The 27,247-nt window shown below is 39.4% G+C and overlaps 1 protein-coding gene across 3 annotated transcripts in view; it reads left to right on the top strand.

Moving 5' to 3' along the window:
- RPTOR (regulatory associated protein of MTOR complex 1) overlaps nt 1–27,247 on the top strand; it is a 347,409-nt gene that overhangs the window by 87,648 nt on the left and 232,514 nt on the right. For all 3 annotated transcript variants that reach the window (XR_010025185.1, XM_063120110.1, XM_063120109.1), the window contains exon 4: nt 25,389–25,547. Coding sequence is in view for 2 of the 3 variants with exons in the window: in XM_063120110.1 (XP_062976180.1) it covers nt 25,389–25,547 (159 nt within the window). In the remaining variant the exon portion in view is untranslated. The remainder of the gene's footprint in view (nt 1–25,388; nt 25,548–27,247) is intronic.

The raw sequence follows: 27,247 nt of genomic DNA, 5'->3' as shown, positions 1-27,247 counted from the left end.
CATTGTAGTGAATCTAAGCCCTTTAAAGGAAGGATTCAACTGGCTGATAACCTTATGCCAGCCTTCCCTAGGCTGGTGCCCTCCAGATCTTTTGGACTGCTGTGTACAGTGATCCTGACCATTGACCATACTGGCTGGGGCTGATGGGAGCTGAGGTTCAAAACATCAGGAAGGTACCAGGTTGGGGAAGGCTGTGTTGTATTGAGTCAGACCATTGGTTCATCTAGCCCAGTACTGTTGACACTGACTGTCAACTTCCAAGCAGGATTTTCCCCAGCCCTACCTTTAGATGCCAGAGATTGAACTTGAGAACTTCTGCATACAAAGCATGTGTTCTACCCACAGAGCTACGGCTCTTCTCTTTTTACTTACTTTTGAGGCAGTGTTGATTAAGCACAAGCTTGTAGTGAATAAGCACTGCAGGAAGGTCATGTAACTATATTGGATTCTGCAGTGCCAACATTACTATTTCCCCTCCATCTTGTAGTGTAATCAGTGTTTTTTGATTAGAGAATATATCCTTACAACAAAAGTGCTTTTTTGCCTCTTCTGTTCTATAATCATGATGTTCTGTGTGCCTACTGAAGGGGGGGACGGGACTCCAAAGCATTTACTTCTATTACTCCTTCTAATTCTCACTCCCTTGGATAATTAGTTTGAACTCATTTAAGCAAGATTTCCCTCTGGCTTTTCAGTCTCTGAGTGGATGATCTAAAGAGAATTCACAGCCATATAGAGAAAGAAAGTAGTTTATTCCTTACAAATGTAGATTAATTTAAACTGTAATGTGAGATGATTGGAAGATATAACAAGTAGTATTCTGCCAGCCTCATTCCCTCAGGCAACTAAATTTTAACTCCGTAATTTGGTTAGCCACACATTACATTTAAGGACACATAAAAGTATAAAACACTAAATTATTATTACCTGTGTTGGTAGCACTAAATCATAAGAACTTCATATATAGTGCTTTTTTGAATTACCATTCACTTGGATTGTATTAAAACTTGTGTCTGTTTGTATCCAGTTCACTACTCCTCTTCTCTTCCCTCACCATTCCCCATTGCTAAATTCAAAGCTTACTTCTATGTTTAGTCTCTTGTTGGAATGCACATAATTATTAATAGTATAATATTTATCTGTGCATGTTATTGCTAAACTGGCAATTGTAGCACTTTCTAATGCTGAGCTATAATTGCTGTTTCTGCATTAGCATTCATAATAAGCTCTCTAGTCAGATGGCGCCATACCAGGCACAGTATTAAATTGGCTAATGTAGAGCATTTTCTATAAAGATTTATTTATATTTTTGTGCCCCATTAACTATTTATTTCAACCCTATGAAATTATATAGTGAGAATAATGAAAGTTATCAAGAGCTGTTAGATAGCACTAAATGTATAAATGCATGTAAATTTGAATGAAATGTTGCTTAAATGTTGATTTCCTTACTCTGGCTCAAGGATACCGTTTAGGGAAAGGGCACTGGATGATTCAGATTCAATATTTATTATTATTAAACAATTTGATTCCTGATTTCAATAAAATTATTATTTGATACCTATCAGATTGTTGACCGGGGCTGGTTACAGGGAGCATACAACTCCCTTGTTACAGCTCCACTAGCTTCCAGTCTGTTTCCGGGCGCAATTCAAAGTGCTGGTTATGACCTATAAAGCCCTATATGGCTCGGGTCCAGGTCATTTGAAAGAACGTATTCTCCCTTATGAGCCTGCCCGTGCTTTGAGATCTTCTGGAGAAGCCCTTCTTTCAGTCCCGCCATCTTCACAGGCGCACTTGGTGGGAACATGGGAGAGGGCCTTCTCAGTGGCTGCTCCAGTGCTTTGGAACTCTCTTCCCGGGAAAGCTAGGCTGGCTCCCTCCTTGATGGGCTTTCGGAAGCAGGCTAAAACTTTTTTGTTCCAGCAGGCCTTTGGAGAATAATCTGGCCCTCCATCTATGTTAATGTCTTATAATTTTGTTGAGTATTTTAAACGTTTATGTCTCCCCCTCCCCAATGTATGTTTTAAACTTTGTAAGGCTGCCTTGAGGCCCAGCATTGGGCAAAAGGCGGGATACAAATAATAATAATAATAATAATAATAATAATAATAATAATAATAGTTACAATTATTTGTTACTAATGAAGGTGATGTTTGGCAGTGTTTAATGATACTGATGTGACAGTGGGAAAGTTGGTTTGGATTGCAATAACTTTCTAAATCAAAAAGAGATAAGAAAATATGATACATTTCTGGTAATCATATAATAATTTATTTTTGTTGTCCTGTAAAAGTTTCAAAAGTTTCTTACAGCAGAATACACAGAACAAGTTCAAATATTGTAAACTTTTATTTATTTATTTATTACATTTTTATACCGCCCAGTAGCCGAAGCTCTCTGGGTGGTTCACAAAAATTAAAAACTATGAAAAGCATAAAAACAACCAACAAATTTAGAACACACATACGAAACACAATATAAAAAGCACAACCAGAATAAAACCACGCAGCAAAAATTAATATAGGTTAAAATTATTTATTTATTTATTTATTAGATTTTTATACCGCCCAATAGCCGAAGCTCTCTGGGCGGTTCACAAAAATTAAAACCACAATAAAACACCCAACAGGTTAAAAACACTATTACGAAATACAGTATAAAAAGCGCATAAAATATGAGATTAAAACAGCAAAGTTTAAATTTAAGTTAAATTAGGTGTTAAAATACTGAGAAAATAAAAAGGTATTCAGCTGGTGACAGAAAGAAAACAATGTAGGTGCCAAGCGAACCTCTCTGGGGAGCTCGTTCCACAACTGGGGTGGCACAGCAGAGAAAGCCCTCCTCCTAGGAGCCACCTGCCTCACTTCCTTTGGCAGGGGCTCATTTTAGTCCTTTTAAACAGGCATGTACATTTATTTGTTTATTTATTAAATTTACATTCCATCTTTCTCCAAAAATGGAGTTCAAAGCAGCTAACATTAATAAAATGCAGATTAAAAACAAAACCTTAATTAAAATATAGCATAAAAACAAATAAATTAAAAACACAATTAAAAACATAACAATAAAAGAAATACATAGCGCACAACCAATTAACCGCCCCCTCTTCCGTAGCAGACCAGTTTACATGCCAAAGGCAGGTCTGAATAAAAATATCTGAATGCTATGTTACAACTTTTCGAATGCTGTTTGATTAGTGGTGGTTGTAAAGTTTGTTTGGTATTTCCCCTGCAAAGCAAAATGAGGTCAAAGTTAGGAATTGCTTGGGTTTTAGACTGAAGACTTACAGTGTAATCATACGCATGTTTGAGCTCAATAGGGCTTATTCCCCAGAAAATGTGTTTAGGATTGCAGCTTTGACTGTTTAAAAATTTAGACATTTCAGTAGATTTGTTGAAATGCTGCTTTTGAACAATCACATTCTTTGTTTCTAGAAGAGGACACAATCCAGTCAAACTAAGCACTTGCATTGATTTCAGTGGAAGTTTTAAACCCATGCTTAAAACTCTTCCATTCAAATCAATGGATTAACCCGGTGCTTAACTGGGTTTGATAGTGCTGAATAGTAATAACTGCAGTTGAGTCAGAATGTAAATACAAACTATTAATTCTTTCTAATATTCAGGATTGAATTTAACTATTTAGATTTCCTGGTTGTAAAATGGTTTTGATACCTATCAGGATAACCTACTGTGATTGCCCCTCCCTCCCTCAATCAAGGCTGCCATGGCTGCTTGTTTCAGGGTGTTTAAGGATGGGGCCACTTGAAATGCTGTGCTGGGGCTAAAGTGGTCAAATATTTTCTTCTTGCAACTATCTTAAAGGAGATAAGTTTATTTTGTTGAAAGAGACAGCGTGGATCAACTGGGTGGGAAGTACTTCCTCTTCTGTATCTGAGCCTTTTAGAAATACCAATCCTATATTTTCAAGACTTCCTCTCATAACCTTGGGGTCTAGAAGCCTCCCAGAAAGCTGGTAGCAGATAGTATAGCTCAGTCTTCCCAATCTGGTATCCTTCATAGGTATTGGACTTCAACTCCCATTATCCCCAGCCATCAAAGCAATGGACATGCTGGCTGGGAATGATGGAAGCTGTAGTTCATCACATCTGAGAGTTGCCTTGTTAGGGAAGGCTGTTATAGTTTTATGGCTGTGGGAAATATAGTGGAATGGGAAGCTTTTTACGCACTAGTTACCCATGAACTGATGGCTTGGCTTGGCTGAGAAATCTAGGTTCTCCAGTGGATCCAAATTTTTCTGCAAATTTCTGGATAGGTGAGGGGAGAGGGAAATCAGCATATTTAGAGTATCACAATCTTGAAAAGGTCTAAAGTGTTCCCTTGTTTGTATTATCAGAACCAAAATGATTACGCTGTGTAGAGAGTAGTTCCTGATTTCTTTAGGGACTAAATGTATAATATATTTGGAGCAGCTCACAATAAAATACACCAAGGAAAATTTACGAACTGCCATTGGCATATTTCCTTCCCTTTTCATTTCAGGCTGTGATGTGGACATTGAAACCCTTATGTAGAGCTGCTGATCTTGATGTACTTCACTGATTCCTTCTGTCATCTACAGTTCCCTGATTTGCCACTACAGTGTTTCACCTAAAGGAAATAAATGAAAGGAAGCATCAATCAGGAATTTAATTGCATGAAACTATTGCATAAATTGGCATTTGTCATCTCAGAAGAGAACACATTTATTAGCAGCCCTTTTTGTAACATCAGAAGTGAGCAGTGCTTTGTACGTAAAGCACTGTTTGTCTCAAATGTTTTGTCGTTCATTTTGATTTTCTGATCAAATGACTTTTTAAATCTCATCTGGGATTTCCTTTTTTTTACTGTGTGTTATTTCCTCATAAAGGGATGCTTTTACATTTTCCTTCTTAAACAAACCGTAATTTCTTTTTCCAAAAGATTGGTTTTGCGTTAATGTCAGTAAAGTTGTGAGAACGTCTTGGTAATGGAAGAATACAGTAGGCCTGGCTTAAGTCTCAACCTTCTGTGAACATTTGATTAGAATAGTTCGGTCGTCCTCAAATGAGTTTTTGTTGGGTGTTCAGTAAACATTAGTTGATTCGTTATTGCAAGGAATCACCACACTTTCCTCTGCAGTTCTTCCACTATATCTGTCTTTCTTCTGAAACCTAGAAAGTGAATCTTCACACTCCTGCTTTATGCTCCTTTAAGTTCTTGTGTTTTGCTGCTCCGGAGTTGAGGCTTGTTCTCTTTTTCTAAAAAGCCCCTCTGTTTTATAGTAATAACTTTGAAAGGAGCACCCACCCCTATTAGCCAATTCTGATATTGGTAGAACATAGTAAACATCATATTTGAGCAGCATGGGGACCCAGTTTTGGCCTGGGAACAGGATAAAAATGTAGTAAGTATTAAATCAACTTCCTCGTCATGCTCTTACCCCTGAAGAATCTTCGTCATAGGAGGAACTGGGCTTACCTGAGCTCAAGGAATCCCCTTCCTCTGAGGATGTTCCAATGGCAGCGTTGCAGGAGGATGGCGAATGTACAGTTGAGGAAGCTGGGCCCTCTGGAGTACCCAATAGGAGCCTCTCTCCTCCACTCCCTGCCCATGATGAGTTGGATGCTGAGCCAGACATGATGAGGCCACACAGCCCTTAGGAGCGATAGATGAAGTGCAGAGAGGAGGTTCAGCATCTTCGAAGAAGCACCCAACTACAAGCAAGAAATTCAACTCTGTGAAAGACTCCCTTTTATAGTCAGCTTCAGTAGAAGGCTTGTTAATGGGTTGCAGTTGGCAGTTGGGCATGTCCAGGTTAGGGCCTGTATATAAGCCAGTAAGGTCCCCCAGCATTTGTTGAAGGCAACATCTTGTCTTCAGTGATCCTGACCTTCTTCAGTCTTCGGACTGATCCTGACTTTGCCTTTGCTTAACCCTTGTTTGGATACTATACTCTGAACTTTGGGGTGAATTTGGACTGCTTCCTGGACAAGTCTTTATCAGTTGATTGTGAGTAAAAGTGGCCTTGAAAAGCCCATTATCAGTAATTATTACTCCTGCTGGTGGGGCTCCTAGCCTAATTAAGTTGATTGTGTATGGAAAGGTTTGCTGAGGCAGGAAACTCCCCCACCCAATTTTCCCTTCTGTCCCTCTTGTTTTGTGCTCATTGATACTGTGTTGGTCCAGTCATGAGACTCTTAAGAAGATAAAAGGACATACACCCTTTTTTCTCCTAATGCGCCAAGAGTCTTTCAGTTTACATCCTGCTTCCTTCTTATGCACATCCCTGTTCCTAATTTTTCTCCATTATTTTTCTTTCCTATCACACCTGGCAGCTCCGTGTAGAAGAACTTGCACTCTGGGTTTGTTCCATGGTCCTCTTTGATTATCTTGAATATAGAGTGTGTTTTTCTGCAAAAGAAGATGTGTCCATTGTTACTTTTGCAAAATATTTAAATTGTCATTGACATGTTGTGTCTAGAACCCAACAGTGCTGCTATTTCTCAAGATATGTGCAGAACTGATGCATCTATCATGGGCAACTTCAGGAAGTCTTGGCTTACGTATTTCAATACTGTGAGAGTGTAAGAAGAATCTTTGACATGGCATTGACTTAATTAGTTGACGTAATGGTTAAAGCCATTACACTGCTTCTCCAGAGTCTGGCTTGCTTCCTGTTGTCTTCTGGGCTCAAATCAAGATGTTCATTTTGCCATAAACAACTTGAGTCCCATTTACCTTAGAATAAGGATGTACTAGAATTTAGTTCCAGTTCACAAGTCATATGAACATGTCCCATTCGCAACCCTGAACAGAAACAAGAACAGGAATGCAATTCTTAGGAATTTTTTTGCAATTTGCCAAACTTGCATTCATGTTCAAAAATGTGCACTCCCGAAATGCTCATATGCACAAATTCCCTAATTTGAGGGAAAATGCACGCTTTTTTGGTTGGGAAGTGCATATTTTTAAAAATTGATTTTTTTTTCCAATTGGCACACTTTTTAAAAGTACACACTTTTTCCAGATCAGAAATGTGAGTTTTCCCCGATTGGAAAAACTCCCCCGCAAACATTCAGGAACAGGCATTTAGCAATATGTAATTAGCCTGGGGTTGTTTTTCTATGTTTTTGTGGTTTAAAATTGTATGTTTTTGTGCTTTTAAATTTTTGTATAGTGTTTTTATCTATGTAAACCGCCCAGAGAGTTTCAGCTATGAAGCGGTATACAAATGCAATAAATAAAAAATAAAAGGTACCCAAAGCTCTTTTATAGCAGTAGAATATCATATATTGTGGTGTTGGTGCCACCTATCCCAGCAGTAGTATGAGGATGAAACAAAATCAGATATTTGAAGTCACAATATTCCAATAAAGCAATGGAAGGCTGATTTGCTCCATGCCTTGTTCTTGCTGCTTTCTTTTGATTCTGACTCGGAATAACGGGCTCAAGTTAAAGGAAGCCAGATTCCAGCTGGACATCAGAAAAAACTTCCTGACTGTTAGAGCAGTGCGACAATGGAATCAGTTGCCTGGTGAGGTTGTGGGCTCTCCCACACTAGAGGCCTTCAAGAGGCAGCTGGACAAGCATCTGTCAGGGATGCTTTAGGGTGGATTCCTGCATTGAGCAGGGGGTTGGACTCCATGGCCTTGTAGGCCCCTTCCAACTCTGCTATTCTATGATTCTGTGTGCCTGGGCCTCCTAAGCTTTGAGTCCCTCCCCCAGTTGCTGGCTTTTAGTCCCTTCCTTTTAGTCCCTTCTTCAGTTGCTGGCAGTTAAGGGCCTTTTAATAGCAGCAGTGATAACAAATGGAGGGTTGTGGCTTCCTTCACCCCTCCTCAGCAGGTGATCTTCCCTTATTTTGATGTGAGCAGTGATAAATGACCATTTGGCTTTGGTATGTCCTCAGCTGCTAAATGTGTTGTGACCCACGCGGTGTGTGTGTGTGTGGTGTTTCTGTTTTTATACTTTGTGGGAAGAATGATGGTGAAGGTTTATATAAAGGGATGGCCCAATTTCCTTTTAAAAAGGCTGACTAACAAATAAGAGTAAATGCTTCCTTATGTGCTTTCCCACACATTCAGCATTTGTAATTTGACTCTTTCCTCTCCAGTTTGAAGAGCCTGCTTTCCTCTTGACCAAACATTAATGTATGAGGTCCAGGATTCTTTGTCTTGTTTCATCACTTTCTCTGAACATAGGCTGTGTCAAACCTTCTTTACATCTTCTGGTACTGGAGGTTTAGGATTAAGGCAGCAGGCCATAGGCAGTGCTAAAGGAGGGGCAGCCCACTCTCACCCCAGTGCTGAACAACTGTGGTTACTTGAAAGAAAGACACTTTTCACATGTTAATTCCCCCTAGAAATTCATTTTCCCTTCTGTGCCTTCCCTAATCTTTTTTGTTCTGGAGGTGCCTATGCAGCTATCTCAGTACTTCTGTGGTTTAAATTTCAATGCCTTTCCTATACAAGAGGGCAACTTTCTCCCTCCCTGCCCTTACCATCTAGGGACAGAAGTGATCAGGAACATCTTGGGCTTCTCTCCCCCCTCCCATGTTCCTATATCACTTTTTCTTTGTATGCTCCATAAAATACAAGATTCACCTTAGACCATGCCCTATTGTTGCGGCCCTGTTCCATCCTGGTAATGTTTTGTCCATAACCTGTTCATAAAATTTGGTTTACTGGCACATCATGCTTTTAATTACATGACTGCTTCTTCCAATAGTATTATATGTGGCACAGACAATTGGGTGTGGTAATGATCTCACTGAAATCAATGTAAGTGGAATGTGCATCACTGTAGGTTTTAAGATTTACATTGATCTTAGAATCATAGAATAGCAGAGTTGGAAGGGATCTTCAAGGCCATCAAGTCCAACCCCCTGCTCAATGCAGGAATCCACCCTAAAGCATCCCTGACAGATGGTTGTCCAGCTGCCTCTTGAATGCCTCTAGTGTGGGAGAGCCCACAACCTCCCTAGGTAACTGATTCCATTGTCGTACTGCTCTAACAGTCAGGAAGTTTTTCCTGATGTCCAGCTGGAATCTGGCTTCCTTTTACTTGAGCCCGTTATTCCGTGTCCTGCACTCTGGGAGGATCGAGAAGAGATCCTGGCCCTTCTCTGTGTGACAACCTTTTAAGTATTTGAAGAGTGCTATCATGTCTCCCCTCCATCTTCTCTTCTCCAGGCTAAACATGCCCAGTTCTTTCAGTCTCTCTTCATAGGGCTTTGTTTCCAGACCCCTGATCATCCTGGTCGCCCTCCTCTGAACACGCTCCAGCTTGTCTGCATCTTCTGTGTGGCTGTCTCCCTTAAGCTTTGACTGGCTCCTGGGAGTTTATATGTTCATAGCAGTGTGAGTTAGACCGCATACCAAAATTCAAGGTTATTCTACCCCAAAATTGGAAAAACTAGGCCTGTAGCCCAGATTGTTCTGATGCATAGTCTGTTGGGAACTTCAGCCTTGCTAAAGTATAACCAGCCCACACTGCACATTATAAGAATTTGCAGTATGAAGGATGATGCAATGCAGCTCCTAATGGACAGAAGGACTGCATTATTTCAGTTAGCACAATAATTTATAACAAGTGATTAGAAGGTTCCTGGAGGTACTTATAATTAAACCACTGTGCCCTTTGTAAGTATTCTTGCCTCCAGGTATTCGTGTCCCTTCTGTGGCCTGAAGAGAACAAAGCATTGTTTCATTTGAAATATATCTAGAAATCTTTATAATTGCATTTTAAAGGACAGAGAGGTACAGTGCATATCTAATCATGTTGTTGCTTGAAGAAGTAATATAGTTTTAATAGTGTTATCACTTTTAATAACCCTCCTTCCCTTATATTGCATTAATATTTTTGGATCCCAAGAAAAAAATGGGTTGGATTTCACTTATTGATTGCCCATATGGCTGTCTCCAGCCTGGGTACTTGGTGACGTGCAATCTTTTGGGGGTGGTATTCTGTGTCTAACTAAGTGGTCGGCAACATGCCAACAGATACCAGTGTGTTCCTGGACACCTTTCTTGGTGTCCACCAAGCAACTCCACTAGGAAGGAAAGTTACAACAGCTGGGATTGTTTGCCTTGGAGAAAAAGCAAGTAAGGGGAGACATGATAGAGGGGTACCAAATAATGAATGGTGTGGAGAAAGTGGATAGGGATAGAGAAAAATCACTTTTTCTCCCTCTCTCATAATACTAGAACCCAGGGTCACCCCATGAAGCTGATTGGTGGGAGAGATAAAAGGAAGTACTTCTTCACACAGCACGGAGTTATGGTATCTGTGTGTACCATCTGTGTGTATGGTATCTGCTACCACAAGATGTAGTGATGGCCTCCAATTTGGATGGCTTTAAAAGGGGGTTGGAGGAATTCCTGGAGGTGAAGGCTATCAATGGCTATTGGTCCTGATGGCTGTATGTTACCTCTAGTATCAGGGGAAGTATGCCGATGTACACCAGTTCTGGGGAACATGGGCGGGAGGGTGCTCATATCCTACTAATGGGTTTCCTGTGGGCAGCTGCTTGGCCACTGTGTGAACAGAATGCTGGAGTAGATGAACCCTTGTTCTGATTCAGCAGGGCTCTTAAGTTTTTAGAGTTTGCACCTATTGTTTCCTAACTATGTGAATCTTAATAGCAGTTCTGCAGGGAACTTTCAATCACATTTTTCTTGGCCTTTTAAAAATATGTCCCTTTGCTATGCAATTTGTTCATCCCCCTTGTGGCATTTCTGGTTATTTTAGGAGATCTTCTGACCTGAGCCCATATGGCATTTTGTGATCTCTGTAGCTTTTTCAATGACAGAAGGACGCCACTTACTCTAAATTCCTTATAACACTTCAAAACAGACCCAGGAGCAATTGTTGCCAGTCAAAAGGCCTATTTAAATGCCTATTTAAAAAATGGAGAGATTTTAGGATAAACTAGTCTGAAGTTGTTATATGTGGAAAACAATATTCAGAAAGAGGTTGCAGAACTACGGTTAATTTGTTTTCAGTTATTGATGGGTGTATCCCCATGGGCTTAATTCACAATTGGGCTTCACTAACCATTTCCCTAAAAAGTCAGAAAATAGTTCAATTATTTCTGGGTCCAATTATGGCCTGTTTTGCCCTCTGTTACACATCTGATGATGTCACTGGGAGAGCAGTAGGGACTAAATCCAAAGTCTCTATTAGTGCTTGTCCTTCCCCAACATCCTCCAACTTTCTGGCAGCAGCAGCAGCTCTCTCCTGATCCTTCTCCTTAATTTGTTTTTGTGTCTGCTGCTTCTGTAGTCCCTCCCTGACTACCTGCCCCTCCCACCACAGCAGTCACAGCCAGGTAAGTGCGTAATTGGGGGTGGAAGGCAATTAGGAACTCTGCTCAAACTTGGATTACAATCCAAGCAGAGGAATTATGAGGCTGTAAGGCTTGTCACAGATTGAAGATGAGCATTACAAATCATCAAGTTTCATATTCTGAACCAGGTAGTTGCAAAACCTGGCAACTTCAGTGGGAAAGTAGTTGACAGTGTAAAGTAACATTTTTTCTTGGAAAATACTCTGAATAGCTTCAGACTTTCGGATGATTGGGAGCTACAAGGAGCACAAGCAACTCATACTTTCTTTCTCTACAAATTCCTGATGAGATAGCCTAATTATTGCATTTATATCCCACCTTTTTTCCTCCAAGGAACCCAAGGTGGCATACATAATCTTCCTCGCCATTTTATCCTCACCACAATAACCTGTTAGGGCTTGAAAGACTCATCCCAGAAAGCCACTGCCAGTCAGTGTAGTCCTGAGCTAGATGGACTAATGCTATGACTTGGCAGAAAGCAGTTTCCTATATTCCGTTCTGTGTTCCTAAATTTCAATGCATATACTAGCTAGCCCTCAAAGAATTTTGGAACAAAAACTTGCATTTGCATTATTATGTGGCCATTGAAAGCTGAGATATATCTCTAGTTTAGAAGCTGAATTGGTTTCCCCCTCCTAGCAAGGTACCCCTGGGTGATATGTTTCCCCTGCTAATTATTATACCTATGGACATTTATTTTATGTCTTGAAAGAACAATAGCCTTCTTAAAACAAACAGGATAATTTAGTGAAAAAGCAAGGAAGTCTATGTTTTGTTGTTATCTTATTGGGGGGGTGGGACAAGGAACAGCACTGCCACTTTTGCAGCAATTTTAGTTAAGCTTAATCCATTAGCAGAATGCTTTATTGTCCATTGAAGACTTTCACCAAGTGTTTCTTTGACCTGTGAATTGATTTAGCAGTGGCTTGGCCAGTGCAAACAACATGAGGAAAAGGAAGCCGGCACAAACCGCAAAAAGTGCCTCTTGAGTGAATGAGTGAGTTCATGAAGTGTGACAGGAAATGACTTCTAGTAGATAAAATATGCAGTGCCAAAACCCACAGTGTGTAATACCATGGTGGCATTACTTTCTCCTCTGGGGAAGAAAGTTATCTGTATTCATAGCTCTGAGACATAAAACTTAAAGCCGTGTAGGTGGGATCATCTGTGTAGATTACTGCTTTGCTTTGTTCCATGAGAAGAGCAAAGCTGCTCTGTTAGTTTTGTTTCTGGATTTTGCCTTTTTTGTTATGAATGTAGTTTGAAAAAGAGGAGGTAAAGCAGAATTGAAATGGAATACTTCACATCTTCAACGAGAGCTTGTGTTCTAACATCTTTATGGACTTGCTCAGACAACACGCTAAGCCATGATTAGGCTGCTAACCCTTTTGCCGCAAATGGTTAATGAGCATGTTTAAACTGTTGTTACGTACCCACCGTGGTTAGGAATGGTTCACACGACATGCTGAGTCAAGGTTCACATGACATGCTAAGCCACAATGTTTAGCTCAAAATGCTTAACCACCATGGCTTAGCACATCGTCTGAACAGGGTCGTTATAAACTGCCTTGTGAGGGCATTGCACTCTATAGGGCAGGTTAGAAATCTATTTAACCATTTTGCTGGAAGGGACCTCAAGAGTAATTAATTCAATCTCCTGCCAATGCAGGACATCCACTACCCTAGCATCCCCTATATGTGGCCTTCTAGTGCCTGCATTAAAACATCTTCAAAAAAGGATAATTAATCATCTTCTGAGGCAGTCTGTTCCACTATTAAATAGCTCATACCATCAGGAAGTTCTTCCTAATATTTAGTCTAAATAAATAATAAGTGAATAAATCAAGCTTCTTATCCTCAAAGGCCTCTGAAACCACATGGACATACATGATGTTCATATAGTCTGCGTTGTATTAGTTTAAACTTGGCAAATGTTGAACCATGGAACTGTCATGGCAAAATTTCCTGAAAGTGAGAGTCCAGCTCTTTTAAGAAAGCAGAATTTCCCGTAGTTGATTAGCCCAAATAATTCAGATTACAGTGTGCCGGAGAGAGGTGCCAGAAGTGAATGCAGTGCAAGAAAGAACTTGATTATTTATATATAGTTTTCTAAATGGCTTTATTCCAAAGGCTTTGAATGAGTTGTTACGTTGTACATTTAATGTTGTACATTAAAAGCACTCAACAACAGCCAATTAAAATGAATAGTACAAGTGCTACAAATGTTAAAACAAATCTCGATATTAGTTAATATGCTAAGCCAGATCAAATTAAAAGGTTTGACATTACTTCAAAACGATGCACTAGCTTTGGTGATCCACAGTAAAGGGAGTTTTATAGTTGTGGAGCAGTAAGTAAATTCTGTCCCTATATGTTTGGAAAAGAGATGGATAGTCTTGGAAATTGTAATTGGATATTGTGAAGAAGGCTTAGTGAAGTTGGACCCAAACCATTAAAGTTTAGTAACATAAAATAAAGTTTACTGTACTTGCCATGAAAGTGCTCCAGCTTGCACTTCCTTGGTTTTATGTATTAAAAACTGGTTTTTAATGATATCCCACAAGCTTGCCAACTTGTACGATTATTGTTTGGAGTCATTTGTAGATTCTACCTTCGGTTGGTCTAGCTCTGACCTTGCACTTGGTGTGTCTAAGATTTTCTGCCAAATTGTGTGTGTGGCGTGGGGGTGGGGGGAAGGAGAGAGAGAGAGAGAGAGAAGGTGGGGGAGAATCCAAATGTTTTAGCAGGGTATAAACCTTGTTATCTTATGCATATTTTGTACTCTGAATTTATGTAACTCTATATCAGCTGTATAGATTGCATCAAGCAAAACATCTACTCTCCTGTGCACAGTTCAATCGCCTAAGTTTAACTACATGAAGTGCATTGACTTGTTCTTAGTTTTGTCGGGTAACAAAAATGTCATTCCTTCCTGGAAAAAAAAAGGGTATTGTGTTATCTTTCTCATATTTTCATGACATTTTAAATCAAAATAAAATTGTCACAGAAGCCCTTGACAGCTGTACTGGAATGCCAGAGAAACAAAGGCATTGGCTCTGCATTTTAAAATGTGGATTTAGAGAAATGGCTTTATAGTCTTGATTAAAACTCTGTCACTTTTTGTTTTTGTTTTTTCCTGCCATCCTAAATGTTAGGACTGGACCACTACCTTAACTCAATACTATCATATTATTGTTTTGCCTTTCACTTTCAAGTTTCCATTTATTTAATCCCTTGTTGCTTTTTAAATAGGCACAATTGCATTTATTGCAGATTGTTTTAAGTGGTGTCTTCAATTTATCAATAACAGGAGATAAAGGAATCGATGGCATGCAATTATTTTTACTCTGGTTTGAATTGTCACCTGTATTGAATGAAATAAGCAGAAGTGTTCTATCTTAATAGTATAAATGGAATTGAGACTGTTCACAAATTGGACTTCCCCAAGGCTTTTTTTTTGTTGACATGATGTCTTGAGTCACTCACTAAAGTGATCAGAAAAATCAGATTCTCACCAGAGAAGCAGCTGTCTGATATCACCATAAGCAATTTCATGCTTGTCCAGCAGTGCACATCAACAAGGCATTTGACAACTCTGAGGCTAGTATCAGCTTAGGAATGACAGATACAACTGAATACCATTAGCAAAGGAGCTGCAATTGAGATTGTCCTTACTGGTAACCCTAATCAGGAGCAAAACTTTATTGCCGAGGACCAGGCAAAACTGTGCAGTAAAATATTACAGGATGAATCAGAAATAATTTGGTAGGGCAGGTAGAGACTTTGCTGTAATAACTTGAGTTTCTAGACTGTCTACTAGGTGGCAAGCGAGGCTACTATGTGTTTTTGGGGAGCCTTATCCACTTGAGCTTTAATTACTCTTTTATTAAAGCAAAATATTGTTGAAGGATTAAAAGCCAATCTACAGATCTGCAGAGAAAATATTCATTTGTATTCCTAATCTAAAATTGTGTTGTTATTTTGTTGTTGTTGTTTTGCCTTGAATTATGGTTTTGGAGCACCTGGCAATAGAAAACACAGATAGAGCAAGTAGATATGGAAAAGCATAGGATGGCATAAACTTTAAAATGCTTGTGAAAGGAACAAACTGGCACTAAACTTCCTTAGGAGAAAGAATAAAATAAATGTGTAAACAAAAAAAGGAAGGTATTTAATTTTAAAAGCAAAATATTGAATACAAGATGAGCTCTTCCCACTATAAAAAGTTTTATTTAACTCCCATACCGTAAACTCATTTAGAGATCAGCTACTTGTGATTAACTATAATATTGTGAAGTCAGTAAACCTTAAAAGCGCTTGCCGAATACCTGAAAGGAATGGCTGTCCATGCAGTTCAGTCTACTTAATCTTAACAAAACCAATATGATCGTGCTTGTTGGTGCCCTTGGTAAATCTTCATAGGAGGACGATAAAGTTGTAAACCTGTCAGTTGCTAACTTGAAAGAGTGGCAAGGCAAAGGTGCTGGGCAGATTGGAGGAATAAGATGTGCTACTTTTGACTCCCAAAGCTACATGGACTGAAAATTAGGATGGCTTCGCAATGAAATACAATGAATTTCTTCCTTTAGAATCTGGATTTGCAGTTTATACGAGAGATTGGATGTGGGGACAGAGAAGAAAAGAAATTAATCATGTGAAATTATGTGTAACTCTGTTACTGCTAATGATGTTAGCTCTGTTACTGTCATCTGAACCTACTCCTAAGGCATTGGTGAGAAATCTCTTCCCCATTTCAGGTTTTTCCATCTATAGTTGCTATAAGTTTATTCTGAAAGTTTCAATGGTAGCCTGTTTTCAAATATCATGTTTATATGGAAGGGAACCCCATATTTTCAGAGCAGAGGTGTGCCATTTGTGACCCACAATACTTTTTAAATACCATCCTGTATCAGGAATCCCAGCTTTCATTTTCGTCTCATAGTTAATGCAAATTAAACGTTGCTCCCTGAACACCATTTGTTTACCAATCAGATCCTAGTTTTGGAAATGTGCACTCCTTCCTTTCCCTCCCATGCAAATTCTCCAATCTGTTCTGTTCTTGGACATAATTGTAGTTTAGCATTACATGTTGGACCCACACAAACCAGGGTTCCTATCTTAATTAAAATGTGCAAATTCATTTCAAATTCTGATTAAGAATGGAACAATGGTTAGCGTTTATCATGGTTAGCAGTGGTGCAAATGTTATGCTAAACTATGGTTAAAGCGGACAAGAAACGGGAGGGAGGAAATTCGCATAAGATTTTAGGGGAGGATGCCTGCATTCTCAATGCTGGCTCCCAATTTGTGAACAATGGCTTCCACTGGATCATAGTAGCAGAAATGTCCACTTGTGGAATATTTATTGTGGAATAATTTGCCCGTTTCAGGTTCAGGACATTTAGTCTGGAGCTTTTCAATTATATTGCCAGCTGGATATTATTCTGTCTAGCACAGATAATGGTGTTTTGGTTGACAGCAGGGGATGGCTTCTTTGCTAGAACCTATTTCTAAGTATGTGTCAGTTTTCTGTCAATTGAAGGGTCTGTTCTGATGTAACTTTTTCAGAAGCAATTTAGTTGGCAACTCATGTAGTAACTACTGATTTTTTACATTTGGGTAGATGTATATTCTCTTTTCACTGTAATTGCTTTCAAAATGTATCATGCCCTTGGATCTTTCAGAGAGTCCTTACTCCTCTTTGTACCCTCACACCCCCTGGGGATCACAAGGAGAGAAAATTTAAATGGGCAGTTAAGTGCTCTATCTTTACCACCAGAATTAATCCCACAATAAATAGCCCAATGAATTGCTGTCTATCACCATTTTCTATTGAAGTCAGAGCCGAAGGACTCTAAAATAGCTTGTCTAAGAGGGTGATCTATACAGGATGTTCCTAAACAAAACTGTGGGGTGATCTATGGTAGATTATTCAGATCCCTCTTGAATCCAATCACAGCTGCTGTACTTCAACCAAACAACTGGATTTATTAACAAAATATACAGAGCACAGTATTGCAGTCAATTTTAAATGAACAAGAAAAGTTTGTTGTAACTTCTGAACTTCATAACTGCTAACATGGGCAACTAGTTTCTCTTCCATGCTACAATTGATCAGTAGCAGCAGTTGAGTCTGAAATCAACAGTTTCTTTCAACCCTCTTGGTGGATGAACAGCATAGACTTCCTGAAACCAGCTAATTCCACCTGAAGACTGGAAACTAGAAACTATCCACTCTTTAGCCAAAAGGCTAGGGTGTTTGTTTTTTACTCATAAACATGCCTGTAAAATTGACACAATGGCAAGCCCAAACTCTCAGGATATTAGGGAAGGATAAACAAAGGTCAATAGGAAGAAAAGAAAGAACATTGTAGTCTGGATGTAACAAAAGTTCAAATTTGCAACTTCATATGCATTTTCTGTGATTTGACCCCTAAGTTTCACCTCTCTCAGTCTTGCAGGGCTGGAAAAAGAGCTTCATTTTTATCCTGTAACTGCCCTGGAATACCAAATAAGGGATATGGCTATTTGTGGCGGTGTGTGTGTGGGGGGGAGGGTTGGGGTGTTACTAAACAAATGTTTCACATCTTGCAGTTCTAACTATGCCAAAATTGCTTGCTTGTTTGTAAATCTGAATTCCTTTTGCAAGATTTGGAAACAGTTTGTCTCGAAATTAACTAGTTCCAGTCAAGCTATGCAAACCATTCAGAGTTTGATGTTCCTACTAAGACCTCTTTGTCTCTTTTAGTTTTTGATACTAGAGAGCATTCGATTGAAACTAAACTAGCCTTTTGAATTATACCCCTCCCCAAAGTTACTTACCTGCAAAAACTATTTTACACACCTGCTTTTTAGTCAAAAGAGGGCTGGTGGAAAGAGCACTCTACCATTCCCTCTTTTATAGATAAAAGGCAGGCTGGTGAAGGATGCACAGGGGAGAAGCTAGAGCACATGTGTTGCATGTAGAAGGTCGCAGGCTGGGCTGGAAAAAACACTGCCTGAAACCATGGAGAGCCAGGTCTACCAGTCCATATAAATAGTACTGGGCTAGATGGACCACTGACCTTACTCAGTATAAACCGGTTCCTCTCGCTGTGTCCCTTTGCCACCAGCCTGCTTGTGAACATGCAGGTTTGGGCTTTACCTCCTGTACTCCTTGCATAGAAACATGATGGGATGGTGATGAAGGGGAAGAGTGATCCATGTCTTCACTACCTACGTGCCATGAAGGAAAAAGTTACTGCCTGTCTAGCACAGGAACGCAGCCAACCTTGTGCTGGCTGCAGTGGAAGGGGCTTCACTTCCTCTGAAGCCAGCATAGAAACCAAGCATGCTGCTAGAGAATCAACAAGAGTGATCTTGCCCACCTTTACCACTCACTTGCCTGCATTAAATTCTTTGTTGTCTATGGCAACTAGGAAGTAGTTAAATAGAAAGCAACACTCTGGCTTTCTAGGTTACAGGATTTAGCAACAACTGGTTCTTTCTTCTGAAAATGTGTGCAGTTTTGGAGAGCGGGGAGAATCTTTAGCGTCAAGAAATAAAATGACAGCTGCAAATAATGGTAGTTCCCAATGTTGCAGCTTGAAACATTTTCCAAGCAGTTTTTACTAAGGAAATAATTGTGCCTTGATAAAGAACTGGTTTTTCAAAACACATTGAAACCTACCAATCTCAGCGGCTGTCTTTTGCCTTCTTGGTGACAGCTCTTTAAAGTCCTACCACATATATGTAGAATGTTTTTTTTAAATTATGTAAATGGCCTGTGGAACATCTGAAACATTATCCAAGTTTTATATATCCTATTTAAATGAGATCCCATTATTGAGCTACATTTGAGATGAGATGCATGTTGAGTTCAGATAGGATTTTTTTTTTACAGCGCCTGTGATGTAGTGGTTCGAATGTTGGACTGGAATGTAGGAAGCCCAGGTTCCAGTTCTAGGTGAGCCACCTTGGGCAAGCTTTTGCCTCGCCACAGAACCTTCCTCAACCAATTGTGAGAAATTAAGTCCCATGTATGCTCACCTGAGCTCATTTTTTTCTTCCCCCCCTTTTATTGTGAATATTGGCAAACTGTAACAGAAAATACATTGTAAAAATGGCAAAAACCGATACATTAAATATATAGGATTATCAACAATTTCCATCATGCGTACCATTCATTTAAAAAAAAGGGGGGAGGGAGAGTTATGCAAAGTTTTCAAGAAAAGTAGATCAGATATCCACTTGCAAGTTGTGTATTTAACACCTGTTCAAAAGCTGATAATGTTATTAGATCCTTGATCCATTGCATTATGGGAAGTGTGGATTTGTCCTTCCAATGTGATAGTATAAGTCTTTTGGCTGTCATAAGGATATTGAAGATACAGCTGTGTTAACTTCGAAGAAGCTGGTAGGCAATTTAGGAGGACATGCACATTGTTTCATATTATAGATTGTTTCAGTACAAAGTTCATTCTTATTATTATCTCCTCCCCAAAAGGGGCAACTGTAAAGGAAGCACGCACCAGCAAAAGCCAGCCCTTGGACTGGATTTAGCACAGATCCCCAGAACAAACGCTCACAGCTCACAATTTGGAGGTTTAAGACCATTTATTTGGAAACGGGTAGGTTACATGGGATTAGCATACTAAAACTATTAAAACATGCATATATATAAGAACCCAGAAAAAGCAAGCCAGAAAACTAAAACTACAGTTCATACATCACCCAGCCTTGGAGTCAGCCAGCCGCGCTGAACTCCCCCCACAAAGTATATTTTATCGTTTCTTTTCTCCAACTCCTTCCCCCCTCCCCTTGGCTTTTCATATGTAGATCTTTCACACCTCGCCTGAGATGTTAATTTCTCTCAAGGACGGGCGGACATGCCCCAGGCAGTTCCTGGCTTCACCAGTCTCCCCCATGCAGCTGGGCAGCTTATCTCCCTGTTACCCATTACAATAAAGTTAAAATTAACACGTTAAAAGACAGTTCCATTCACCCATCCCTTACAGCAACTACAGGACATTGCCAAAGGATGGGTGGGATAAAAATGTGAAATTATGTTGGGAGGTTCTATCTGGATAGAAATTGTATGTACATTGTTAATTGCGGAGTTTTTCTTGTTTGCATTGAGCCCAATTTAACCCCCTTTGTCATTTCTTCAGAGGATATCTAGCTCATTGTTCATAATTGATTTGACTGGGAGTGGGTGAGGAATAAGATCATAGGCAATAGTTGCAGGAAATAGGCCTGACTTCATGTTATGAAGGCACAAAGAAACCAAAATGGCTTATGGCAGAAGAGAACATTCATTTGAAATGAAATGAAACTTTTAGCAGCAGTTTCATGAGATGAAAATGGGCTTTATTTATTTATTTATTGCTTATGTGGACTCTTACATCCCGATTTACTGTTTGTACATTTTTTGTGCTGTCATTAAAATGGCACAACAGCTGTAGACACTATTTTAGAGAACTCATTTTGACAGGATAACATCTGGGGGGAAATAACCATGAATCAAAAGAACCAGGTTGGGCTCTTCACATTGCTGTCTTCTTTGGTGTTCTGTTGCATACACAGGGGATGCGTAACTTGTCAAGAACACACGTTTCCCCCCTTTTCTTGCGGTGGCAACATTCAGAGAAGATTCAGTTAATGTATCTGAGTGAAGTGCTAGTTGATTTTTGAGTGTGCTAGTTGATTATTGATAAACCAAATTCATGTGATTGAACCTTTTAGAGTAAATATGTTGCATTTATACTTTTACATGAAACTAGAACAATGGAACACCTAATCAATTAAATGTCCAGCATGTTTAAACTACCACACACTACTTTTTAAATGTAGTGCATAATGAAAGTCCATGGGTCTGATGAAATGGGCTCCAAAAGCATATGCCATAATGAATTTGTTAGGCATTAAGGTGCCACAGAACTCACTGTTTTTTTGCTGCAACAGACATGGATACTCCTCTGCCACTAAAAAACCTGATGCCATAAGTCAGGAGTGCAGGTGACCCTCAACATAATTTCAGAAGCCCTTCAATAGCACACAAACAGTTCAAACCTCTGGCAAGAACATTCTGTCTTTCCTGGCAGCCCTCCAATGGATTACCCATGAGGGAATATGGCTCTTGACAGAAAACAGGTTCCCCCCCCCCCCCCGCATAAAAGGAAATTCATTCAAAGAGGGAGTAGATAAAATTCTAGAAAGACAAATGTGAAAACCCATTAATTAAAATGGTCATGAAGATTCATCATCATGTTCAATACATTTCTATGCCATGATTTGTTAGCAGGAAAACCAGGGAATGCCCTCTATTGTTAATGCAATTCCATAAGCTTTTAGATGAGTAATGGATTTCACACACTATGATGCCTCAATGACTGAGTTACTGTAAGAGGTTATTTATAACAAGTGACTTTCAGATTTGAATCTGGTGTTTTGTTTTTAACCGATCCTGTCTTCAAGAAGAAGAAAAAAGTGGAGGGTGGTATTTCAGGAACCAAGTGTGTTAGCACGTTATAAAGAGTGGTAATAGCTTTTGTAGTTTTTGCCAACTCAAATTCTCAGAATAATAGTAGGACTCCAACTCCATCACATTTGTTTTGTTTTTAACAGCATTGTAATTCTCCCTTTAGAGAGAAATAGAAGAGAAGCAGGGCAGTGATAAGGGGAACTCAAATAACTAGTAGTTGATATTACATAGTAGTTTGTGGGTGGTTGAGGTGTGAGGGAATTCATATTTAAAGGGAGGAAGTTTAGTTTGTCACACAGAGGAGGGCCATGATCTCTTCTCGATCATCCCAGAGTGCAGGACACGGAATAATGGGCTCAAGTTACAGGAAGCCAGATTTTGGCTGGACATCAGGAAAAACTTCCTGACTGTTAGAGCAGTACGACAATGGAACCAATTATCTAGGGAGGTTGTGGGCTCTCCCACACTAGAGGCATTCAAGAGGCAACTGGACAGCCATCTTCAGGTATGCTTTAGGGTGGATTCCTGCATTGAGCAGGGGGATGGATTCAATGGCCTTATACACCCCTTCGGACTCTACTATTCTATGAGTCTGTGATTCTATGATGTGTTATAGGCACAGAATTCTGAAGCTGGAGGAAATGTAGAGGCAACGACTCTTCTCTCTGAGTCACTAGTCCTGAAACTATGCCTCATCTAACATATATATTTAAAATGTGCTGGGCCCCATTTACATAGGTGAAGTGACAACATCATCAACCCACTGCTTGAATTCTAATCAGGTCAATTTAACTCTTATGTTCTGGCAGTATCCAGCCACTTCTGCCATATAGCAAGGTCTGACAAGACACACAAATTTCATGCTTAGCACAACCTGTGATATTAACTTTTGCTTATTTGAAGCTGGGCTATTTATCTATCTTAGCCTTAGCATCATGATGTTGCTAGCTCAAACTCTGGAGATCCAGACAGTAATTCTATGATATGTCCATGTCACCATGAAGAACTGTGAACTGACAAGCTTCTCTTGAAGTTCTCCTAATCGCTACCTTGCTTCTCTTTAAAGGGAGAATTACAGTGCTGTCAAAAACACTACAAATTACTGGTTACTCTTCTCATCATGGGCAAAGCGAATAGAGATTTGGTTTGTCTGTGCATTAGAATGCTATTTAATAAAATGAAGGCTAAAAATCCTTGGTTGACAGGGAGGCATTTAACTGTTCATTTAGAAGCGCTCTGTTTTTCTCCCATTTTCTCTTCCTGCAACCCTATATTTATAGACGTGAAAGTGATGTATTTATCCTATGTAGAGTTCTATTAAATGGACATGCTTTCAGTTTTAAAGTATCCACTCACCTTCATTAATTGTGAGCTCAATTTAATATTTATGCTATGATATGATGGAGATTCCAACCATAAAAGTGTCCCTAACCCCCCTCCTCAGAAGACGTGAGGACTGAAAAATTGCCTACCTCTCGAGGGCTTGGTTATAGTATCTTGTAAAGGTGCCAGCAGGCATAATGTGATTTAGAGCATACATTTTGCAAATCAGCACCTTCATAATGGTGCTGTAAGATTCAAGAGTGAGATAGAAAGCAATACTTGCATTAATGCAGTCTACCGTGAGCAACATCAGTGAGTGAGAAACCTTAGCTTCTTTCTTTCAGCTGCTTGTCTCTTGCTCATAAACACAGATGGGCAGGGTGAAATATTGTACTGCAAGGCACAGCTTTCATTGAACAACCCAAAATGCTAAGAAGTGTGTTAACCATTCTGTTAAATTTCTACTTTATTCCCGTAAAAGGTACAAACACCTGAAAATAAAATTGGTAGTGAAAGATACCGAGACCATTTCTGATGTAATAAAACGCTGTAGTTCATTTTGGCAGTTTGCAAAAACATACTGTGAAAGCATGGGAAAATTGGGTAGTATATCTTTGTTTAGATGTAGCCCTTGCTTTGCCCTTTAAACTTGAAGGTATTGCTTGGCGTTCTCTCTCTCTCTCCCCCCCCCCCCCATTGTAAGCATTAAGCAGACTTCCTAATTCAGATGTTAATGGATGAGTGTTCTCAGTCTTGGCTTAAACTCTTCTCAAACTAATGGGATCAATGCAAGTGTATGAACCAATGCTTTTCTTCCTTGGAGAAATACCCATGGGAGCTAAACATGAATAATATTACATTAGAATGCACAAATGATGGTGACTTTGCAGAAGAGATCTATGAGCAGGATCAAGAAGAAGCTACTTTATTTTATTTATTATTACATTTATATCCTGGCTTTTTTCCCTCTTGCAAGGAACCCAAGGCTTAAGATAGTGGTATTTTATTAGTACTCTGTTTTAAAAGAACAATTTTAATACGGTGTATTAATCTTTTAATCTTTTTAATGTTTTATCCTTATGTTCACCGCTCCAGAACCTGTCTTCAATGTGGAGTGGTATAGAAATGTTGTAAATTAAATAAATAAATTCTCCTCCTGTCTGTTTTATCCTCATAACAAGCTTGTGAGATAGGTTAGGCTGAGAGTCAGTGATTGCTGACATCACCAGGCAACCTGGGTGGGCCAAATAAGGTGGCACTTGCCTAAGTACAGTGCAACCACATAGGAGTGGGTTTTATAGCAGCCACAATGCAGAAGCAGCCTTTGATCTGGGATAGAGACAAGTTTATTTACTTTTTACTGTGCTTTGTGCCCATAGAGCACAGGTGTTTTGTTACAGTCTACAAAACAGGAGAGTTAGGTCTCCTTACCTTTGTATGTACCACATGTAAATGGTAGGATGTCACTGATGGTATTTTCCAGTGTTCCTGCATGTTTCTCTGCCAGCAGTGGAAATGTTTGCAGCAACACATGTAAGTGGAACCTCTGTGTTTAGAGACAGTATATCATTGAATAGCAGATACTGGAAACAAAGAACAGGAGGTCTATTGCCTTTATGCCCTATTTGTGGGGTCACCAGAGGTATCTGACTGGCCATAGTTGAAGGCAGAATACTGACCTAGATGGACCTTACCTGATTCAGCAGGGATCAAGAAAGAGAAAAAAGGTTTAAAATCCCACTTATCTACCACATGCCCTTTGCATGAGCCTAAGTAGCTCTTTGTAGCCTGGCCTTGGTCTGCTAGAGGGTTCTAAAAACAAATTGGCTTAATTTACAACAAGCTTTTAGACTGGAATCTCAGCCTTCCTGAAAGTTTAATGACCTATTGTCTAGATCTAAATTGTTGCAGTGTTCTAGCTTTACCCTGAAATCATTTCAGGACTGTGGATAGTTCCTATGGCACCAATATAATTTGTGGGATTGTTTATGCATTATGAAGAGAGATATTTTTATAGAAGGTAGACATTTTAAAGTTATCTGAGTTTATTCAGTTTAATGATGTAAAAGAGAATTCATTGGTAGCATAGTAGTTTAAAAGTGACACGTTACTTACAGGCTCATTTTTTTTAGGGAAATGAACAAGTGTTTCCTTCCTATGTATATGTTGACATTTCAAATCATTGTTAATTCTCATGAATATGCAAACATAAAATTGGGTAAGTCATTCATTGTTTTATTTTTGTTGTGTTGTGTTTTTTTTTTGCAACCAGGCCCGGTACAAGCAGAGTCTTGATCCTACAGTGGATGAAGTTAAGAAACTATGTACCTCATTGCGTCGAAATGCCAAGGAAGAGAGGGTCCTCTTCCACTACAATGGACATGGTGTCCCCAGGCCAACAGTGAATGGAGAAATTTGGGTCTTCAATAAGGTATGTGGTTTTCAAATACCCTGACTCATGTGAAGGTTAGTTTAAACTGTAAACTTAACTCAGGTTAAGGTTGTTATGAAATTCTTGAGTCTCTCTTTCTATGGGGGATACCTGTATACTTTCTGGTGAAGCTCTCTCATAAGTGTGGGCTAGGGATGTCAACGAAATCCACAATGGATTCAAAGGAGTTTGGATTTCTATGACTCCAACCTGTGGATTCTGCAGTTAATTGGATTTTTCCAAGTTGCAGACAGGTTTGTACTTTGGGGGGGTCTTTTCACAACTGTGCAAAAATAAAACAAGTGGAACAAAATTCTTGTATATTCCTTGAAAAAATCCAGTTCCTTCAGTGAGCAGACGACAGAACAAAAGATGCCTGACCATCTGCAAAATACAGATGGAAGGGATTCAACAAAAATAAAGAGTTGTAGTCCATGCTATAAATATATGAAACACAACATGCACCCACTTCAACTTGCATCTGTGGGTTTGGAAGCAACAACCTGTCTTCTATTAAGAATCCTTGTTAGGGTTACTCCAGACAGAGCAAATCTGTCACAAGTGCCTATACTAGCCAACAAGGTGTCTTTTCACTCATATTGGCATTTCCTATCTCTGATAGTTGAATGAGAGTGAAACAGACTTTTATTCAGCTGTTTATTTACTGGCTTGGAGAAGCTTCTAACAGTGTTCTATTGCCAGTGTTGGTCTTGGATGTTATTTAGTTCAACTCGTGTTTCCATATTTTGGTTTTATTGTTCGAAAAACAAGAATGCAGTTGTTCATCTTGCAGTGCCTTTTACAAGAGAACAAAAAATAAAACAAAAAAGTGCAGTTTTGACCCTGAGCTTAAGAGGAGCATATGAAGGAGAGAGCTTACTTTATTTCATTTCCTTGATGGAGACGGTTTACTGATAATTGAAATTGAGTAGTGCCACTGTCTAATATTGAATTTTATTAATGTTACAAGTTAGTGATTTGGCTATGGGTAGGGAGTCAAAAGGATCAGGTAGCAGGTGAAGGTAAAGGCCCATTTCTGCATGAGATTCACAGAGCCTGTGCTTGTCAGAGAAGACTAGTGTCACAGGAGGTGACCTGGTATAAAGCAGCTTCCTATGCCATGGTTCAGGACTCAGCATTTGTCCCATCACTTAAAATCAACAACAATATATAAGTTAAATCTGGTGTTTTAAAACAGCCAGTAGTGCTCTTAATGGGTTGTGGGCAGTAAATAAGACAGAAATAATGCTATGCAGAATGTGTTACATGAGTGAGAAGAATAATGTCAATGAAATTTGTGTATTGTGCCAACTGCATTATTAGGAATTTATTTATTGTGCATTTGCCAGCTAGCTTGCCTTATCAGCTGGGGTAATCTGATGAAGACTCTACTGGCTATTATTAGGGAGACGTCTTAAAGATTTGTAGTGCAGGTTATGAAGGAGGAATGTGAAATCTGATTGCTGTTTTGCAATAAATTTGCCTTTCAGAAGGGGGAAAGTATGCTCCCCCCACCCCCAAAGGTAAAACACAAGGCAGGAAAGATTTAGATCCTAGCCTTAAGAGTATTTGGACTTTAAGGAATGAACATAAGCTTATATAGGCCACTTTCACACATAACACAGAGGATTTGTTTATCCTAATTGATTGTCCGAACCTGCCTCAGGCAATAAAACATGGTTTATTTTTCAGTATCATCC

Source organism: Elgaria multicarinata, chromosome 3 (genome assembly GCF_023053635.1).
Source record: "Elgaria multicarinata webbii isolate HBS135686 ecotype San Diego chromosome 3, rElgMul1.1.pri, whole genome shotgun sequence".
Lineage (NCBI taxonomy): Eukaryota > Metazoa > Chordata > Lepidosauria > Squamata > Anguidae > Elgaria > Elgaria multicarinata.
Note: the sequence above shows the minus strand (reverse complement) of the source record. Positions and strands in the feature narration are given on the sequence as shown.